This window comes from Coptis chinensis, chromosome 2 (genome assembly GCF_015680905.1).
Source record: "Coptis chinensis isolate HL-2020 chromosome 2, ASM1568090v1, whole genome shotgun sequence".
NCBI classification, from domain to species: Eukaryota; Viridiplantae; Streptophyta; class Magnoliopsida; order Ranunculales; family Ranunculaceae; genus Coptis; species Coptis chinensis.
In genome coordinates, this window is record NC_141457.1 from 106,136,562 (window position 1) to 106,152,104 (window position 15,543).

Genomic DNA, 15,543 nt, shown 5'->3' on the forward strand with positions numbered 1-15,543 from the left:
TAGCAATAACAGGAGTCATACCAGAAATACTAGCCAGAAATTGAGACTTGTAATGAGCTAACTCGTCCCATCCCTTCTTCAGATTTCCATAATAAACCTTCACCGAGTCATTTTTTTGACTAGCATGAGTAACGTGCCCATAAATTTCGTACTTACGGATTTGGTTACGAGAATGTGCATACATCTCGTTCAACCCAGTCCATAACCCATCAACCGTATCATAAAACATAAATAATTCATAAACATCAGGCTCCATAGAATTAAATAACCAGGTTAAGATCTTACACCGGTCGGTTTCCCATTCTCGCCAATTTGGTAGAATCATTTGGTTTTGGTACCTTCCCTTGCAACCAACCAGCCTTTCCCTCGACACAAGAAATAAATTAACGAAAAGTGACCAAGCAGAAAAATTCGCCACTAAGCAATGAATTAGTAATGCGATGATGCATTGACGAATTAACTACAGTCTCACCGGCCATTATGAACCGAAAAAAAAAAAAAAAAATTGACCTGAAGATGTGTCAAACAGAACTGCAGAAGCCCACAAAGAAGAACAAGGTTTGCTAGAGAGAAAAAGAAACGATCTCCAGTTATTCTTTTCCAACAAAGAGACACCGACCAGCTAGAGACAATATAGAGGCACTGACCAGCATGTGGCAATGAGTTGATATTAATCAGCAAACTTCAGTACGTGGGAAAAAAAAAAACACACACACACAACATCTTCTCTACAGTCTATCCAAGTCGTCTTTAACCGATGATTACTTCAACACTTTGGCCTCATAGAGAAGTTTTCTAACAAAAAGAAGATAAGGAAATGAGTTCATTGGATCGAGACATGCTCTGATACCAAGTAGATTGGGTAGAAAGGCTTATCTTCTTAATAGACAAGGGTCCTATTACTGCCAGACCCCAATTTGTGTTTTAGTCTTGCGCCCATTGGTTGGCGCAACTCATAAATCATACACCCCCCAACCAAATACCAATAAACCGGCAAACCGGCAACCCCACAAACCCACACACACTCGATTTCCATTTCACGATTTCTGCTTCAAACCCTCGATTTCGCGCTCGACCAAAAACCCACAAACACTCATAATCATCCCTTCTACTTAACTTAGCCACAAATATCCTCTTTCTTTCACACACTCTGTTTCTCTCTGTTTCACACACATATTTTAAAATTTAAACAACTCGTAAGCTTGCTTCTTCAGTTAAGATGTGATTTGATTAATGTGCATCTGAACAACCAAGATCCAATCATCCAACTAATCAACGATTCACGTTTATGCGAGCCATTTTTTTCTTTAGTTATTCTTTTGTTTCCTTTAGTACTGGAAGAAGCACATATGATGGGAGTCAATTATCTCCATGAATATTTAGTGATTGATTGTGAGCTTCATTAGCATACATAAAAGACAAATACTATTTTGCTCGATGACCCCATCATTTTTTCGAAATTTGAACTCATTCAAAGGAAAGTTGGTGACTCAATTAAACTACCATCCATACCAATAAAATATTTTGCTTACAGATTGTGAACCTTCTAATCGAGCTTTGTATCCGTTGACGCCAATGCTATTAATCATCGAATGAAACCGCAATGGATTTGGCGGATAAACTCCAATATGGAGATTAAGGAAGGTCCGGTTGAGGCTTGGTCGCGAAGCATGCTAGGTATGAGGCAATGGAACCGAAAAGAATTTAGTGATATAAAGCATGAGGTGCATTCACAGCTTATACGTAAATGCAAAGACCCACAAAAGAATGTCCGGTATTGCCAAAAGAGCTACGGAAACCGCATAGAGAAGCCGCTCAAAACACAACAAATTCTATAACCGTTGTCGCTCTTTTTTGCTCTATAGCATTCATGGCTATATTCAATCTACCCGGTCGATTTTGCACCTTGACTGATGTTGGGAAAGCCAACATTGCCGACAATGTTGGGTTTCAAGTGTTTTGCTTTTAAATGCTACATCTCGTTCATATCTCTAGTCGTTGTTGTGTTCGATATACAATATGTCAACCGGAATATAAAAAGTATATACCATCGATTGCAAAACTCTCAAGCATTCTTAGAACTGTTTCATTTCTAGAATTAAATAAATTTTCCAAACAAATACAATACGCACCATATAAAGATTACACCAATGATCATTTTGCCGTTTTTGAGTGTTTGATAAGCCAATCAATGACACTGTCTATGTTGATCGAATCCTTGCATGAGATCATGTAGCAGCAGACTTCTCTATCTTTGATGGACTCCAGACCCCTTGTATGTATGTTTTGGCATTTGGGCCATTGGGCCACACCGTTTGAGACTAAGTCCAAACGGTGTGGCCACACCGTCCAAATGCCAAAAAAACAGCAAGTCATATTTTTCCAAGTACTAGTTTCAAACGACATGGCCACACCGTTCGAGACTAAGTCCAAACGGTGTGGCTACACCGTCCAAATGCCAAAAAAACAGAGAATTTTTTTTGCCAAGTTCAAATCTCAAACTACATGGCCACACCGTTTGGACTTAGTCTCAAACGGTGTGGCCATGTCGCTTGAGACTAATTATTAACGACATGGCCACACCGCTTGAGACTAAGTCCAAACGGTGTGGCCACACCGTCTTCAAATGCCAAAAAAATAGCAAGTCATATTTTTCCAAGTTCAAATCTCAAACGACATGGCCACACCGCTTTGGACCTAGTCCAAACGGTGTTGGTGTGCCATGTCGCTTTGTGACTAACTTCAAACGTTGTGGCCACACCGTTCAAGTCGCAAAAACAGATAAATCGCTTTTTCCAAATTCAAATCCCAAACGACATGGCCACATCATTTTGGACCGCAAAAATCCGGGACGGTGTGACGACCGCTTGGTGTGAAATACAAACGACCTAGCGTCGTTTAATTACTACATGCATAATTATTACATGTATAATCACCGCATAATATCAATAATTCCTACATGCATAATTATTACATGTATAATCACCGTATTACATTAATAATTCCTACATGCAAAATTATTACATGCATAATTACTACATGCATAATTATTACATGTATAATCACTGTACACATCAATAATTTCTACATGCATAATTATTACATGTATAATTACTACATTCATAATTACGTTTAATTTATATTTACTTTATTCTTATTAAATGCATCATCATCCATTCCTCTATTTTCTTCACTTTGAACTTGTTCTACATTCTCTTTTTGAATGGGGTCACTTGGAACTTGTTCTATATTTTCTTCTTGAATGGGGTCATGATGCATTACATTTTCTTCGCCATCTTCATGTTCTAAAATGGGGTTGGGCTCTTCCATTAGTGTTTAGTGTTAGGGTTTAAGGGTTTAGGGGTTTATGATTTTTATGGTGGAAGAAATAAAAAAGAGAAGGGTTGAAAAAGGTTGCAACAAGTCAAATTCACTTTGGTTTGGGTCCCCAACACAAAAACAACTTTTAATTCAATGACACATTTGTAATAAGTGTTTTAGTTTTTGGTCCGCCTAACACAATATATGGTCCGCAAAATGAAAGTACCATAGACAATAGCCAGATTTATTGATTCATAGAGATTACACTTTCCTACAATACAAAATCATATAATCTACATATGGAAAGAAATCAACATGAGTATATTCTATATCTTCCAATACGTTAGGACTTCGGACAGAATGCTTGATTCCATATGGAATATATATATATATATATATATCGAGATGGGATATTTAATTCCGTCCGATGTGTTTTATAATCAGACGGAATCGAACATCCCGTCTAAAGTTCACAACTCAACTACTTTCTCGGTAGGCAACTGCTACTCTCATTTTCACTTAGTGACAAGTGATCGACTTTTTCACTTAGTGACGAGTTTTTCCCAAAAAAAAAAAACTGTGAAAATTGTCAATTTCCCTCAATAGTGATTGTGATTGGAAATGCAAACTAATTCTCACGTGGTACAATTTACTTTCACGCGGCGTGGTGACTATTTACTTTGACTACCTGATTTACTTCTTAATTACGCAATTGTTACTGACTTTTTTACTTCTATACATAGCTCCAGGCTACAGTAGTCCAGTGAGCATAATAGGCCAAATTCTTCATTGTTCTGCTTTAAATTTCAATGAACGTTTCTGTGTATTTATAAACCATCACCTAAATCTCGTGTTCGAAAGTCGAATTAAGATATAATAAATAAAGCCTAGGTTTCTGCAATGGTCAATAACCGCGTATGTTCAATTCTACGTACGTTAGTTTTAGTTTACGGCTCTTTATCTAAAACAATATTTCAGAGCTACTGCCTTATTTTTTATGGTTTTACTCGTTTTTTATTTATGTATTCTGTTTTCCAGAGTATTACAAAATGTTTACAGGAAGGGTGTATTTGATATCATGGAAGAGTGCCTGTGTGCACATCTCACTTTGTAGTGAAGAGTTTTCCTAATGCGATTTTGCAAACAAAGCAGCTTAGTTCTTGAGGATGGTGTGTTTATTAGTAATGTTCCACTTTGATACATTGCATGCATGTTTTCTTAAATCTCTAGGATATTTAGCATTTTTATTTTGAAATAGCCTTTTCGATGTAATGAAGATTTCGATTGTTTCGAAGTTATAACTTGTCTAGTTTTGTGTTTTTTCCTTCTGGCAGTAATCTGATGTTCTGAACGTATAATCAATGTCAGTAGACATTCAAAGGATCTAGGTTTTTTCTCATTATGGTCTTGGTCCTTAGATTCCACCAGTTCATTCGTCTGATTGCCTACTTCTTCCATGAGTTTCTTGTGTTTTGTCATTTTTCCGTCTTTGCTCTTTGCCTTCGATGTAGGAATGTCTGGAAACCGAGTGTCTTCTAGGAATCAGTTAGTAGATTATTCCATCAGTTGTACGAGTTACTACTGTGTTTTTTTTAGGACTTTGTTTTTATAGTATGACTGAAACCAGCCGTCTTAGCTCAGCTGGTAGAGCGCATGTCTTTTAACCATGTGGTCGTGGGTTTGATTCCCACAGACGGCATTTTATTCCTTTGTTCCTTGATCTATAAATGAAAAAGAAGAAATATGATTAAAATTTGCTTGTTTCTCTTCTTGGGTCTCTGCCATTCTGCCGGCTCTCAAAATTGTGGGCCTTCTATGTCTACACAGGTATGTACATCTTTCGCTTGGTCTCTTTGGATTTTTTTTTTTTGCCCTTTTGATGCATGAGGTTTTCATTTATTATAGTTCCACTTGCTATTGCGCAACAACAGAGCAATTTATTCTAATTGGATAATAACAATATTTCCTTGTTGGGCAATGTACGTCTGTGCCAAATGCTGGAATAAATTCTGGTCAGAGCTCCACTTTTCTAAGCCGCTGCAACAGATGCTTCTGAGATCTGGCCAACAGGTCATGGTCCTCCATCACAAAATCAAACAGGCATCCTTCCTCATTTACTGTATGAGTTCGTGTTAATGTGTATGTATCAGATGTTGTTTACTGAAGAGTGTTGAATGAATTCTAATCTCTCATTTATTGTGATTGGACTCATGTAGTTTGCACCATCTTCTTATGGTGAGCTCCAATTTACATCAATGTTTCAACTCAGTACCAACCAATATCACAAATGAATACACATGCTATTCCTTCAGCTGGACAGCCTTAGTTGTCATCCGGAAGCCAGAGTGCACCAGCTGTCCCTGCTATGCAGCAGATAGGCCAGCAACCATCAGTTGTTGTTTTTCGCAGTTCATGTAAGGGTCTTGCTATCAATTTTTCATTGTTCTTCTATTATTCCGTTCGAGTGTTCTGTTTCTGATTCCTGGCTGTTGTTTAATGGGAATTCTCTTTTTATTTCTGTTTGTTGCAATTTTTAGTCTACAGTTATCCAGCCCAACCCAAATAGCTAAATTTTATGTTTGTTGAAGTTATGGGGAACGAAATTCAGCTGGAACAAGGTAGTGCATGATAAATTTTCTTGCGTTTGATGCTGCCGGCTGGTCTTTTTATCCAGGTACTTTCTGATTGTGATGACATGGAGAAATGGAAGGTGTGTATCATTTGCTACAGGTTTATGTTTCGTTTATTGATGATTGAGTGAAAATGGTAGGTGTATCTTTTTGGTGAAGTGTTACTTCAGGTTAATAGTTTCTTAGTTTCTAAGCCTTTCTGTTTTCCTTTTTGAGCTTGCATGTACGTCCAGTTTGAGCTTGCATGTACGTCCAGTTTATGGTTTCTATTATCTTCTTCAAAAGTAAGACAGACAATATAAGATTGTAAACAATAAGTATACAACAGTTTCATAAGATGTTTGAAATTGTACAATCTAAAACTAAAGCCAAAAAGAGCAGGTCATATCATTATTCTCCACCAAAACAACATTTGTCAGACATCCCAACCAAACACCATCCATATATTTAGAGTGCATAAAAATGTTCTGCTGAATGGGAGAAGCTTCTCATTTCTTTGTTTACATACATTCATCTTTGTTTTTCATCAGAATCATGAATCCCCTTTTTCATCATCGCAACAAACTCCTCATAATTGATTTTACCATCCTACAAAAAGGAATTCATGTAAGAGAACTTTGAATTCAACTCATTGAGTTGGTAATGCAAGGAAAAACAAGAATAAATTGATAACAATGGAACTCACATTATCAGTGTCGACATCTCTAATAACTTCATCTATTGTCGCTTCATCTCCCATTCCGTACTCACTCATGGCGTGTTTCAGTTCATCTCTTGTGATAAACCTTTTGATGACAAAAACAAAACAATGACAAGTACACAACCAAGTTTCTTAAGAGGGAGTAAACAGGTTTATCGGGGAAAAAAAAGGAGAGGGAATAAACAGAAACTAACCCACTCCCATCTTTGTCGAAGTACTGAAAGGTTTTGTACAAATTCTCTTCTTTCTCTAGCCTATGCCGATGCATAGTAGCAGTGATGAACTCAATGTAATCAATACTTCCATTTTTGTCAACATCGGCCTGAAGAAACCACTCAAACATTAAACGCATGATTATGCTTATCTACTATAAAAGTCAGTCTAGGACTCCAGGGATCGGAGTGACTTACGGCATCCATTAGCTGCTTGATTTCAGATTCTGTAAGTTTTGATCCCAGTCTAGAAAGTCCAACCTTCAGCTCCTCTAATGTAATAGTACCACTTCGATCAGTGTCCATGTTGTTGAACATTTGTTGTAACCCCTTAATTTCTTCGTCAGTCATACTCTGAGCCATGACCTTTAAACAACAGACACATAATTAAGACAAAACAGATAATGTAAGACACAAACATGCATGTCTGCATGGATCTTGGAAACAGAAAGAGGAAGGTACCAAAGGACACACCACAGATTTTCCAATTTGATGAAAGAAATGGACTCACCTTTAAAGCAAGTTTCTTTAGCTTGTTCATTGCTCTGAACTGCTTCATCCTGATTAGAACAGCACTGTCAATTGGCTTGTCAGAGGCTTCACCATCTCCCTTCATCCATGGATGTGCTGATTCATATGCAGTATATATGACAAAGTTATTCTGATGGTTGTGGTAATCAAGAACTTATTTATAGGAATTGCTTGAAATTGTTGCGCTTTTGAGTCACTGAATAATTCAAGAGGGCTAAAGGGATAAACTTACTAATAGTTAACTGTAAGATTCAAATTTGGAAGTGTGATTACTCACCAAGGGCTTGGGCAGCATTAATCCGTTTCTTAGGGTCCCATGTTAGCATCTTCTTTACAAGATCCTTCGCAGCGTCAGATATAGAAGGCCAAGGTGCGCTTCTGAGGTCAATCTTACCTTCTAAGATGGCATCAAATATACCCTTTTCTGTCTCTGCGTTCAGTTCATTCATTTAAGTGTCACAGTAAAACAGATCAGAATATTGTTATGTGAGCATTGATTTCAGCAACTGAGACATGAGACTAACTAAACTGAGGCAGTGCTTGGTTCAAGCAAAAACACTGCAGTGTGCAAAATGTAAGAGGTGTGGTTTAAATAGTCTACTTCAGAAAAACGCTGACAGAGGCATGCTAGCAATTCCTTCTTCTCTTTCCACACACAATTTGGTGCGTGCAAGATTTAAATCATGCATACTTCTATCACTATTTCATCTCTGATCTCCATTCCTTTCTTGTTTTTACTGGATATGCCACTTTTTCAGGTTTTAGACCACTAAACAGTTCTCTCAAATTATGAGTCTAGTGAACAAGCAGGATTAGACAGTAGCAGTTTGCATCTCACCGGCCCAAAATGGAGGTACACCACTCAAGAGAATATATAAAATTACCCCGGCACTCCATACATCTATTTCCTTCCCGTAGCTCCGACCCAATACCTCAGGTGCCACATAATAAGCACTTCCTACAATGTCACGATAAACTTTGCCTGGACAATCATTTTGAAACGAACAGTCAGCATAAAAAGATACGTACGTCAATTATCTCATTCAACATATCGTAAGTTATTCTAGATTTTGCAATGCCAAACACAGCTTGATAGAAACTAACCTTCTTCAATGAACACTGAGAGTCCAAAATCGGTGGCCTTAAGAGGAGAATCCTCACCCCGGTTCACTAGCAAGAAATTTTCAGGCTTCAAGTCCCTATGCATCACTCCCATGAAATGACACACATGGACTACATTAACTACTTGTCGGAAGATTGTAGCCGCAGCCCTCTCCGAATAACTCCCCTTTGCGGTAATCTTATCAAAAAGTTCTCCACCCGAACATAATTCCATAACCAAATGAACACTCTGTTTATCCTCATAAGCCCCTTTAAATTCCACAATGTTGGGCTGTCCTGTAAGATGCTGGAGGATCAATACCTCTCTCCTAACATCCTCAATATCCTTCTTGTTTAAAAGCTTCCTCTTCGATATTGATTTACACGCATACTTCAATCCAGTCGTCCTTTCGGTGCAAAGATAAGTAATCCCAAACTGCCCTCTACCGAGTTCTTTTTGTAGAACATAAATGGAGCTCAAATCACACATTGCGATTCCTAAAATAGGTCCAATCTGTGCAGATGACGGGGTTTTAGTAAAAGTAGTTGAAATGAAAGTTGGTTTTGGTAGTGGTGGAGGTGGTGCTGTTGGGTACATTTGCGGTTTTGGTTGGTAATGGTGAGGTGGAGATTGATCTGGAGAAGATGATATTGGGATTTCATGAGTTCTAGTGAAGCAAATACCCATTTGAAGAGATTGGCTGGCTTTGAAGTTTTTGTTTGTTCTTCCTCTAATGAGTTTGTTTGATTTTGTTGTAGAGAGTATTTGAAGGTGTAAGAGATAGAAGGGTATTGATTTCTTGCTTTGTTTTTAATTTTGTGCTTTGTCCACTTGGATTGTTCTTCTCACAGTTCATGATCACCTTTTTATATTGAAAAAGATAACTTCGCTTTCTTAGAGTAGCTAGAACATAAAAACGGATAAAGGTGTTGTTACAATGTTTGTCCTGGTTTTCTGATTCCAAACTTGTTGTCAGCTTCGCGCTTTAAAAGAGTTTTCCCAAAAAACCCATCTGCATAGGATGTTCAATATTAAACATTCCATGGGTAGCATTGTCACTTAAACTTGAAGAATTAGGAACAGAGAGACCACTAAAATTAAAATCTAAAATAAACTCAAACCAACTACGCACGTTTCGATCAACAGATCATTCTCACATACTTCCACTGAAATGAAATGCAGACGCGCACAGGTGCAGTAATAGTTGCGCCTACTAGAGGGCTTATCTGATCCAAAAGCCCAAAAGGAAGCACTATAAAGCATAAAATACATACTCTCTACGTGTTTATTAGTGAGAGAGAAAGAAGAAAAGAAAAAAGTGAAAAATAAATAGACAGGATTCTTTGACTAACATCCACTCCTTTACTAAGTAAATGCTCCCTAGAAAGCTTCAAAGGTTATTTATAAACGAAGGCATAATGAAGTATTTCTTTTTTGGTGGCTTGGTGATCAGAGTTTTGTTGTATTCACTTTATAGAGCAGCAAGAGATACATTTTAGAAGAGAAAATAGTATGTTTACAACTATCACTGCGACACTGTTCATTATGGAAAAGGAAATAAGACATAAAAACATTTGCAAATAGGCTTTCTATACTAAGATGATTGATAAAAGGGTTTATTCGATTTTGGTCCCACTTTTAATAGGATATTCAGCATTTGGCTCCTATAAATTGCTTAATTCATTTTTGGTTCCAATTCTGTTAGTTGACTGAGTCAACTTTAACTGTAACATATCATATTTTTAGAATGACAATTTTACCCTTCATGTGACTTGCATATGGAATTTGTAAATATCAGTTTTGATTTATTTCGATTTTGAATTCCAGTACAATTTCATTTTGTTGATTTCGATTTAAATGACCATCTAAATTAAAAAATTGACGGCTTGGATGTTAGTTTTTACATATCACAAGAAGTCAAGAAGGAGTTAGTTTATAATTAGGGTACTAAAATGACTAATTAACAATTACCCTAACAATTAGGGTTTAAGGTTACTTACAAAATTTGGGGTTTTTTTTTTCCAATTATAATTTATTTGTCAAATTGAATATAAATTGGCCAAAATTATACTATATAAATTGGGGTTTTTGTCAAATTAGACTTCTATTGTGCATATTGTACATAAATTGGCCCCAATTACATGTACACAAATAGGGGCTTTTGTCAAATTAGAATTATATTGTGTATATTATTGAACATAAATAGGCCCTAATTACACGTAACAAATTAGGGGTTATATCCAATTAGGGTTCTATTTTGCAAAGTGAACACTATGATGAAGTCTATTGGATTGTGGGATTTTAGTATATTTAAAAAAAAACCCATTTAAATATATTTTTATTTTTGGCCTCTATTTTAACAAAACTTTTAAGCTTTTAGCCCCTCCTCCATTAAAAGACTATGGGAGCAACATTCAAAGCTCAAACGGCTAGTAGCTAATGACCCATGGATGCCAACTATAAGATTTCGACACGTGTTATTTTGTTTTGTTTAAAAAAAAAACAACGTGTGGCACATGTGAGGGGTATTTAGGCCATTTTAAAATTATGAAGAGCAAAACATATTGTACCGTTAAAATTGACTCAGTCAATTGACATAACTAGGGCCAAAAATGAACCCTTGATAATACCCTATTAAAAATGGGGCCAAAATCGAATAAACTCTTGATAAAACGATGAAAAATGGTGACATAAGCCGGTGTAACATGCAACACATGCCATGGTTCCTAGATTAGATAACGAAACATTAAAACACTCTCGTACCATGACACGTTTTGTGCACTTGTACACAAAAGTGAAGCATTCTGAATTTCTGATCGTCCCACGCACTCTTTTCTGTATGCCAATGCCATAGTGCCGTACACTAGCCATTGTGGTCATCCCACCCAGGAGAGTGACTGTTTCCAGCATAGCAGCATTTAGCAACGACCTTTAAGAAATTTTAACTGATCAAAATGCTAACTTTTCTGCCCTTGAAAATGATTTTCGGCAGTGAGAAACTTCTTGCTTGGCCTGACATTGTGTTGCAAACATAACAAAGTAGTGGTATGGAGGGCTCCATAAAGATCCTAATGGGGTGGGTATGGAGGGTGCTAAATGGAGATGGAGATGGAGATGGAGATGGGTATAGAGAATCCCCACCTCTTTCCAGGAGGGGATAGGAAATTTTTCATTAAAGTATTTAGTATTTAATATGCAGTGGGGGCATGAGCAGAGAAAGAGTGGAAAAGAGAGAGACATGAGTTTTGCCCGCAATTTGAGAGAAAGAAGATAATCAAGTGAGGGGGGAGCAGTAGGTGTGAACGGGGAAGAGGTCGGCTGAGGAAAAGTAGGGAGAGAGAGAGAGGTTTGCCCAACTTTCCAAACCCAACTCAAACGTTCTCTACCGCTCACTTGATTATATATATATTTGTTAAAATGGTGCAAGAGTGAAATTCAAACTTATGACCTCATTCTTGAAACCATAATCATCTTTCTACTAGGCTAATGCTAAATTCATGAAGTGTCTTTGATATATAGACGAAAAATAGTTAATTTAGGTGAATATAAATAAAGATTTTATTTTTAAGTTGGTTAATGGAGAGTGGGGCGGGTACGGGGAATCCTTGACTGCCTCTCAAGTGGGGATCGGATGGGTAGGGGGAATGAAATTGAAAGGTATTAAATTACTTGGGACCAATATTGTTAGGCCCTTCCAAAAAAAAAAACAATTATTACAAATCATTTTCGGCAAAAGTTGTTTTGTGTTGGGCAGAAACCAACGTGAATTTCACTTGTTCTTGCAATCTTTTCAACCTGACCATCCTAAACTTTAAATCATATAAAAAAATTATATCATAACACTAACATTAAACAAAATATGCGTAGCAAGAATGAGAAAATTCGAACACGCCTAAACGAGGATATAAAAACACCAAAACACATGCAGTCACACCCAAAACGATGTTCATGTCATTTGGGATTTGGACTTAGAAAAAAACTTACGTTTGTGGTCACACCGTTTGGGTAAGTCCCAAACGGTGTTGGCCATATCGTTTGGGATTTAAACTTGGAAAAAACATAAAGGGTTTGTTTTTCCTAATGGGGTCTTTAAACGGTGTGACCACAAACCATGGAGGGACTTAATCCAAACGGTGTGGCCATATCATTTTTGAACTTACTCCAAAACGGTGTAAGTCCCAAGAATCCCCCCAAATTGTTCTTTCCAGGACTGTTTCGAGTTTATTGGAGATAAAGGGTGATTGCCCATTTAAGTGTTTTTGGTTGGGGGTGTATTGTTACAGGTTGTATGCAGGGGACCCGGCCCAACTCAGAGTCTGCCCAACACAAATAGGAGTGGCAGTAACAGGACTCAATTGAAATCTGAGATGGGGAAGGCAAACCCGCCCCATTTACATCCTAAGGCCGCCTTTCGTGTATCTCAAACATTGCAACAAATCGAGCATCAAGAAGCACTAGATAGGCGCGTACCATTTTTCAGTACGCAAGTGCTCAACTTACAAACCGGATACCCTGTTAAGCCCACAGGCGCAATCCAGTATTTCATATAAATCATATAATTAAAATTGTTAATCCTGTTCTCCATCTAATTATTAGAAAATAAATCAGACCAGAAATTTTTATAAATGGGAAGTTCTAAAATCTGAAAATGATACATTGTGTATTATTTTGAGATTTGATTTTTGTCAATCCAACTGTGAAATGTCAAATGTGATGCCAAAGTGTCAAACTACCAAGAATTTGAATCGAAAGTTTTAAGCTTTAAATTCTACAGCCTTCTTATTTTTATTCTTTTTTCCGTTGGGACAACTTTTATACTAATTTTAACTGAAAATGGTCAACAGCAGCATGGACTGATTAACAGACATACTAATTACGCAACTACAACTGTTAACATAATTCATTTGAAATATATACTTGGCCTGGACTGTACTCCAATGGAAGTTGATTAATGATTACATATACAACTTGTTTTAGGTAATTGTTGATGCGACTGTAACTGTTAACATAATTCATTTGAAATGCACACTTGTTATATACTTATATATGCATGAGTGTATGGCTTTTTTTTTTTGGTAATTGCATGAGTGTACGACTTGTTTGAGGTTATTGTTGATGCAAAACACAACTGTTAATATAACTAGCTTTCGAACCCGTCCTACGAACGGATGCCGTTATATTAAATTATTGTAAAAAATATTAGCAATTATGCATAGCTATGAGATATGAAAATTATATTAATCAGTCATTCAAATTTCTTGCACCACTCTCTATAAAAATGAAGCATCAAACCTTGATAAAACTCATTGACTTCTTTTTGTTGTTAGGTTTAATAATAGAAGTTTGATTAAAATTTTGTGAGAATGTCTAATGTGACGAAGATAATATTGAAGCTACTTGAATAGCATGACATTCTTAATCATAATAAAAAAATTATGATAAATACTACTTAAAATGAAAAACTATATTTGTCGAGACATTTATTCCCTCTTACTTATAATACAAACATGTTTTAGGGGTTATTAGTTCAATACATTTGCATTAAGTTTATGATTTTCCATTAATTATTCTTTGAAGTTAGTTCAATGTAGTACATTGCATTCGGTTTCAATTTCTCATTAATTATTCTTTGAGGTTAGTTCATCTTTCACCTCTTGCATCAAGTTTTCGATTTTCCAATGCAATTGCATCCACTTTATAATTTCCCGTTTGTTATTCATTAAGGTTAATTTAGTACAGTTGCATCCAATTTTTTATGTTTAATTAATTAGTCTTTGAGATTAGTTCAATGCATTTGCATCAAGGTTCCAATCTTCCGTTAATTATTCTTTGAGATTAGTTCAATACATCTGCATTCAGTTTCTGATTTTCCGTTATTTATATTTTGAGGTTAGTTGAATGCAATTGCATCCAATTTTCGATTCCCGTTATTTATTTTTTTAGGTTAGTTCAATGCAGTTGCATCCAGTTTCCGATTTCTCATTAATTATTATTTGTGGTTAGTTCAATACATCTACATCCAATTTTCAATTTCATATTAATTGTTCTTTGAGGTCAATTCAATGCATTTGCATCAAGTTTCTGATTTCCGGTTAATTATTCTGTGAGATTAGTTTAATGTATTTGCATCCATTTTCTGATTTCTCGTTTATTATTTGATAAGATTGCATTTGGATCTAGTTCCCGATTTCCAGTTAATTATTGTTTGAGGTTAGTTCAATGAATTTGTATCCAATTTCTGATTTCCCGTTAATTATTTCTTGATGTTAGTTCAATGCATTTGCATCCAATTTATTATTTATGCTTTAAGGTTAGTTCGATGCAAGTACATCCGGTTTCTGATTTCTCGTTAACTATTCTTTAAGGTTATTTCAGTGCATTTAGTTTCTTATTTCCCACCAATTATTTTATGAGGTTAGTTCAATGTAGTTGCATTTGGTTTTTGATTTTATGTTAATTATTTTCTGAGTTTAGTTCAATGCATTTGCATCCAATTTCTGGTTTCCCATTAATTATTATTTTTGAGGTTTGTTTAATGTTTAATGCATACCGTTTCACGATTTCCCATTAAATATTTTTTAAGATTTGCATCCATTTTCTAATTTTTCCGTTAGTTGTTCCAAATTAGTTTAATGCAATTGCATCCAACGTTTCTAGTTAATTACTTTTTGAGTTTAGTTTATTGCATTTGCATAAAGTTTTTGATTTCCAAATTACTTTTTGAGCTTAGTTATGTATTTGAATCCAGTTTTTAGATTTTCTTTTAATTATCCAATGTGGTGTGTAATACCAACTTCTACTTGATCTATCTATAGTGTCCCCAAACATGACATAAAAAAAAAAATTATGTTTGATTTACTATGTTGGATCATCAAAGATTATCTAGTTCCCAATTATTCTTTAAATTATGCATGACTCACTATATGAAATCTGTAAAGATTATCTACTTTTAATAGGTGTTGTTATATTAATTATTCTAAAAAATATTTGCAAATATGCGAAACTATTATATATTAATATTATATTGATCACTCATCTAAATTTCTT

The 15,543-nt window shown here is 35.8% G+C and overlaps 1 protein-coding gene, 1 long non-coding RNA gene and 1 other non-coding gene across 4 annotated transcripts; 2 read left to right on the top strand and 1 right to left on the bottom strand.

Annotated features, from left to right (window-relative positions):
- The first annotated feature begins 4,171 nt into the window (after positions 1 to 4,171).
- LOC147520114 (uncharacterized) lies at positions 4,172 to 6,128 on the top strand. Of its 2 annotated transcripts, none has more exons than XR_015212431.1 (4): positions 4,172 to 5,148; positions 5,227 to 5,460; positions 5,538 to 5,735; positions 5,859 to 6,128. It is a non-coding gene; the product is annotated as an uncharacterized LOC147520114 (long non-coding RNA). The 2 variants fall into 2 exon arrangements; XR_015212432.1 differs by having other exon boundaries at positions 4,178 to 5,148; positions 5,339 to 5,460.
- On the top strand, positions 4,948 to 5,020 carry TRNAK-UUU (transfer RNA lysine (anticodon UUU)). Its single transcript has one exon. It is a non-coding gene; the product is annotated as a tRNA-Lys (tRNA).
- A 127-nt stretch (positions 6,129 to 6,255) lies between the features above and the next one.
- Positions 6,256 to 9,452, bottom strand: LOC147520116 (calcium-dependent protein kinase 29-like). Its single transcript, XM_086591573.1, has 8 exons — positions 8,499 to 9,452; positions 8,233 to 8,376; positions 7,672 to 7,824; positions 7,375 to 7,490; positions 7,062 to 7,229; positions 6,846 to 6,973; positions 6,637 to 6,736; positions 6,256 to 6,539 (listed from the first exon to the last, which is right to left on the bottom strand). The coding sequence occupies exons 1-8, from the start codon at positions 9,181 to 9,183 to the stop codon at positions 6,462 to 6,464; spliced, it is 1,572 nt and encodes a 523-aa protein (XP_086447699.1). The 5' UTR covers positions 9,184 to 9,452; the 3' UTR covers positions 6,256 to 6,461.
- Between the last annotated feature and the right edge of the window lie 6,091 nt (positions 9,453 to 15,543).

What these genes read in the sequence shown, in the direction of transcription:
- LOC147520116 (XM_086591573.1), bottom strand. Translation starts at nt 9,183, where the DNA reads ATGGGTATTTGCTTCACTAGAACTCATGAAATCCCAATATCATCTTCT. An exon ending in TAATGCTGCCCAAGCCCTTG is followed by an intron (nt 7,491 to 7,671) that starts GTGAGTAATCAC and finishes CATATGAATCAG; the next exon opens with CACATCCATGGATGAAGGGA. An exon ending in TTCGACAAAGATGGGAGTGG is followed by an intron (nt 6,737 to 6,845) that starts GTTAGTTTCTGT and finishes TGTCATCAAAAG; the next exon opens with GTTTATCACAAGAGATGAAC.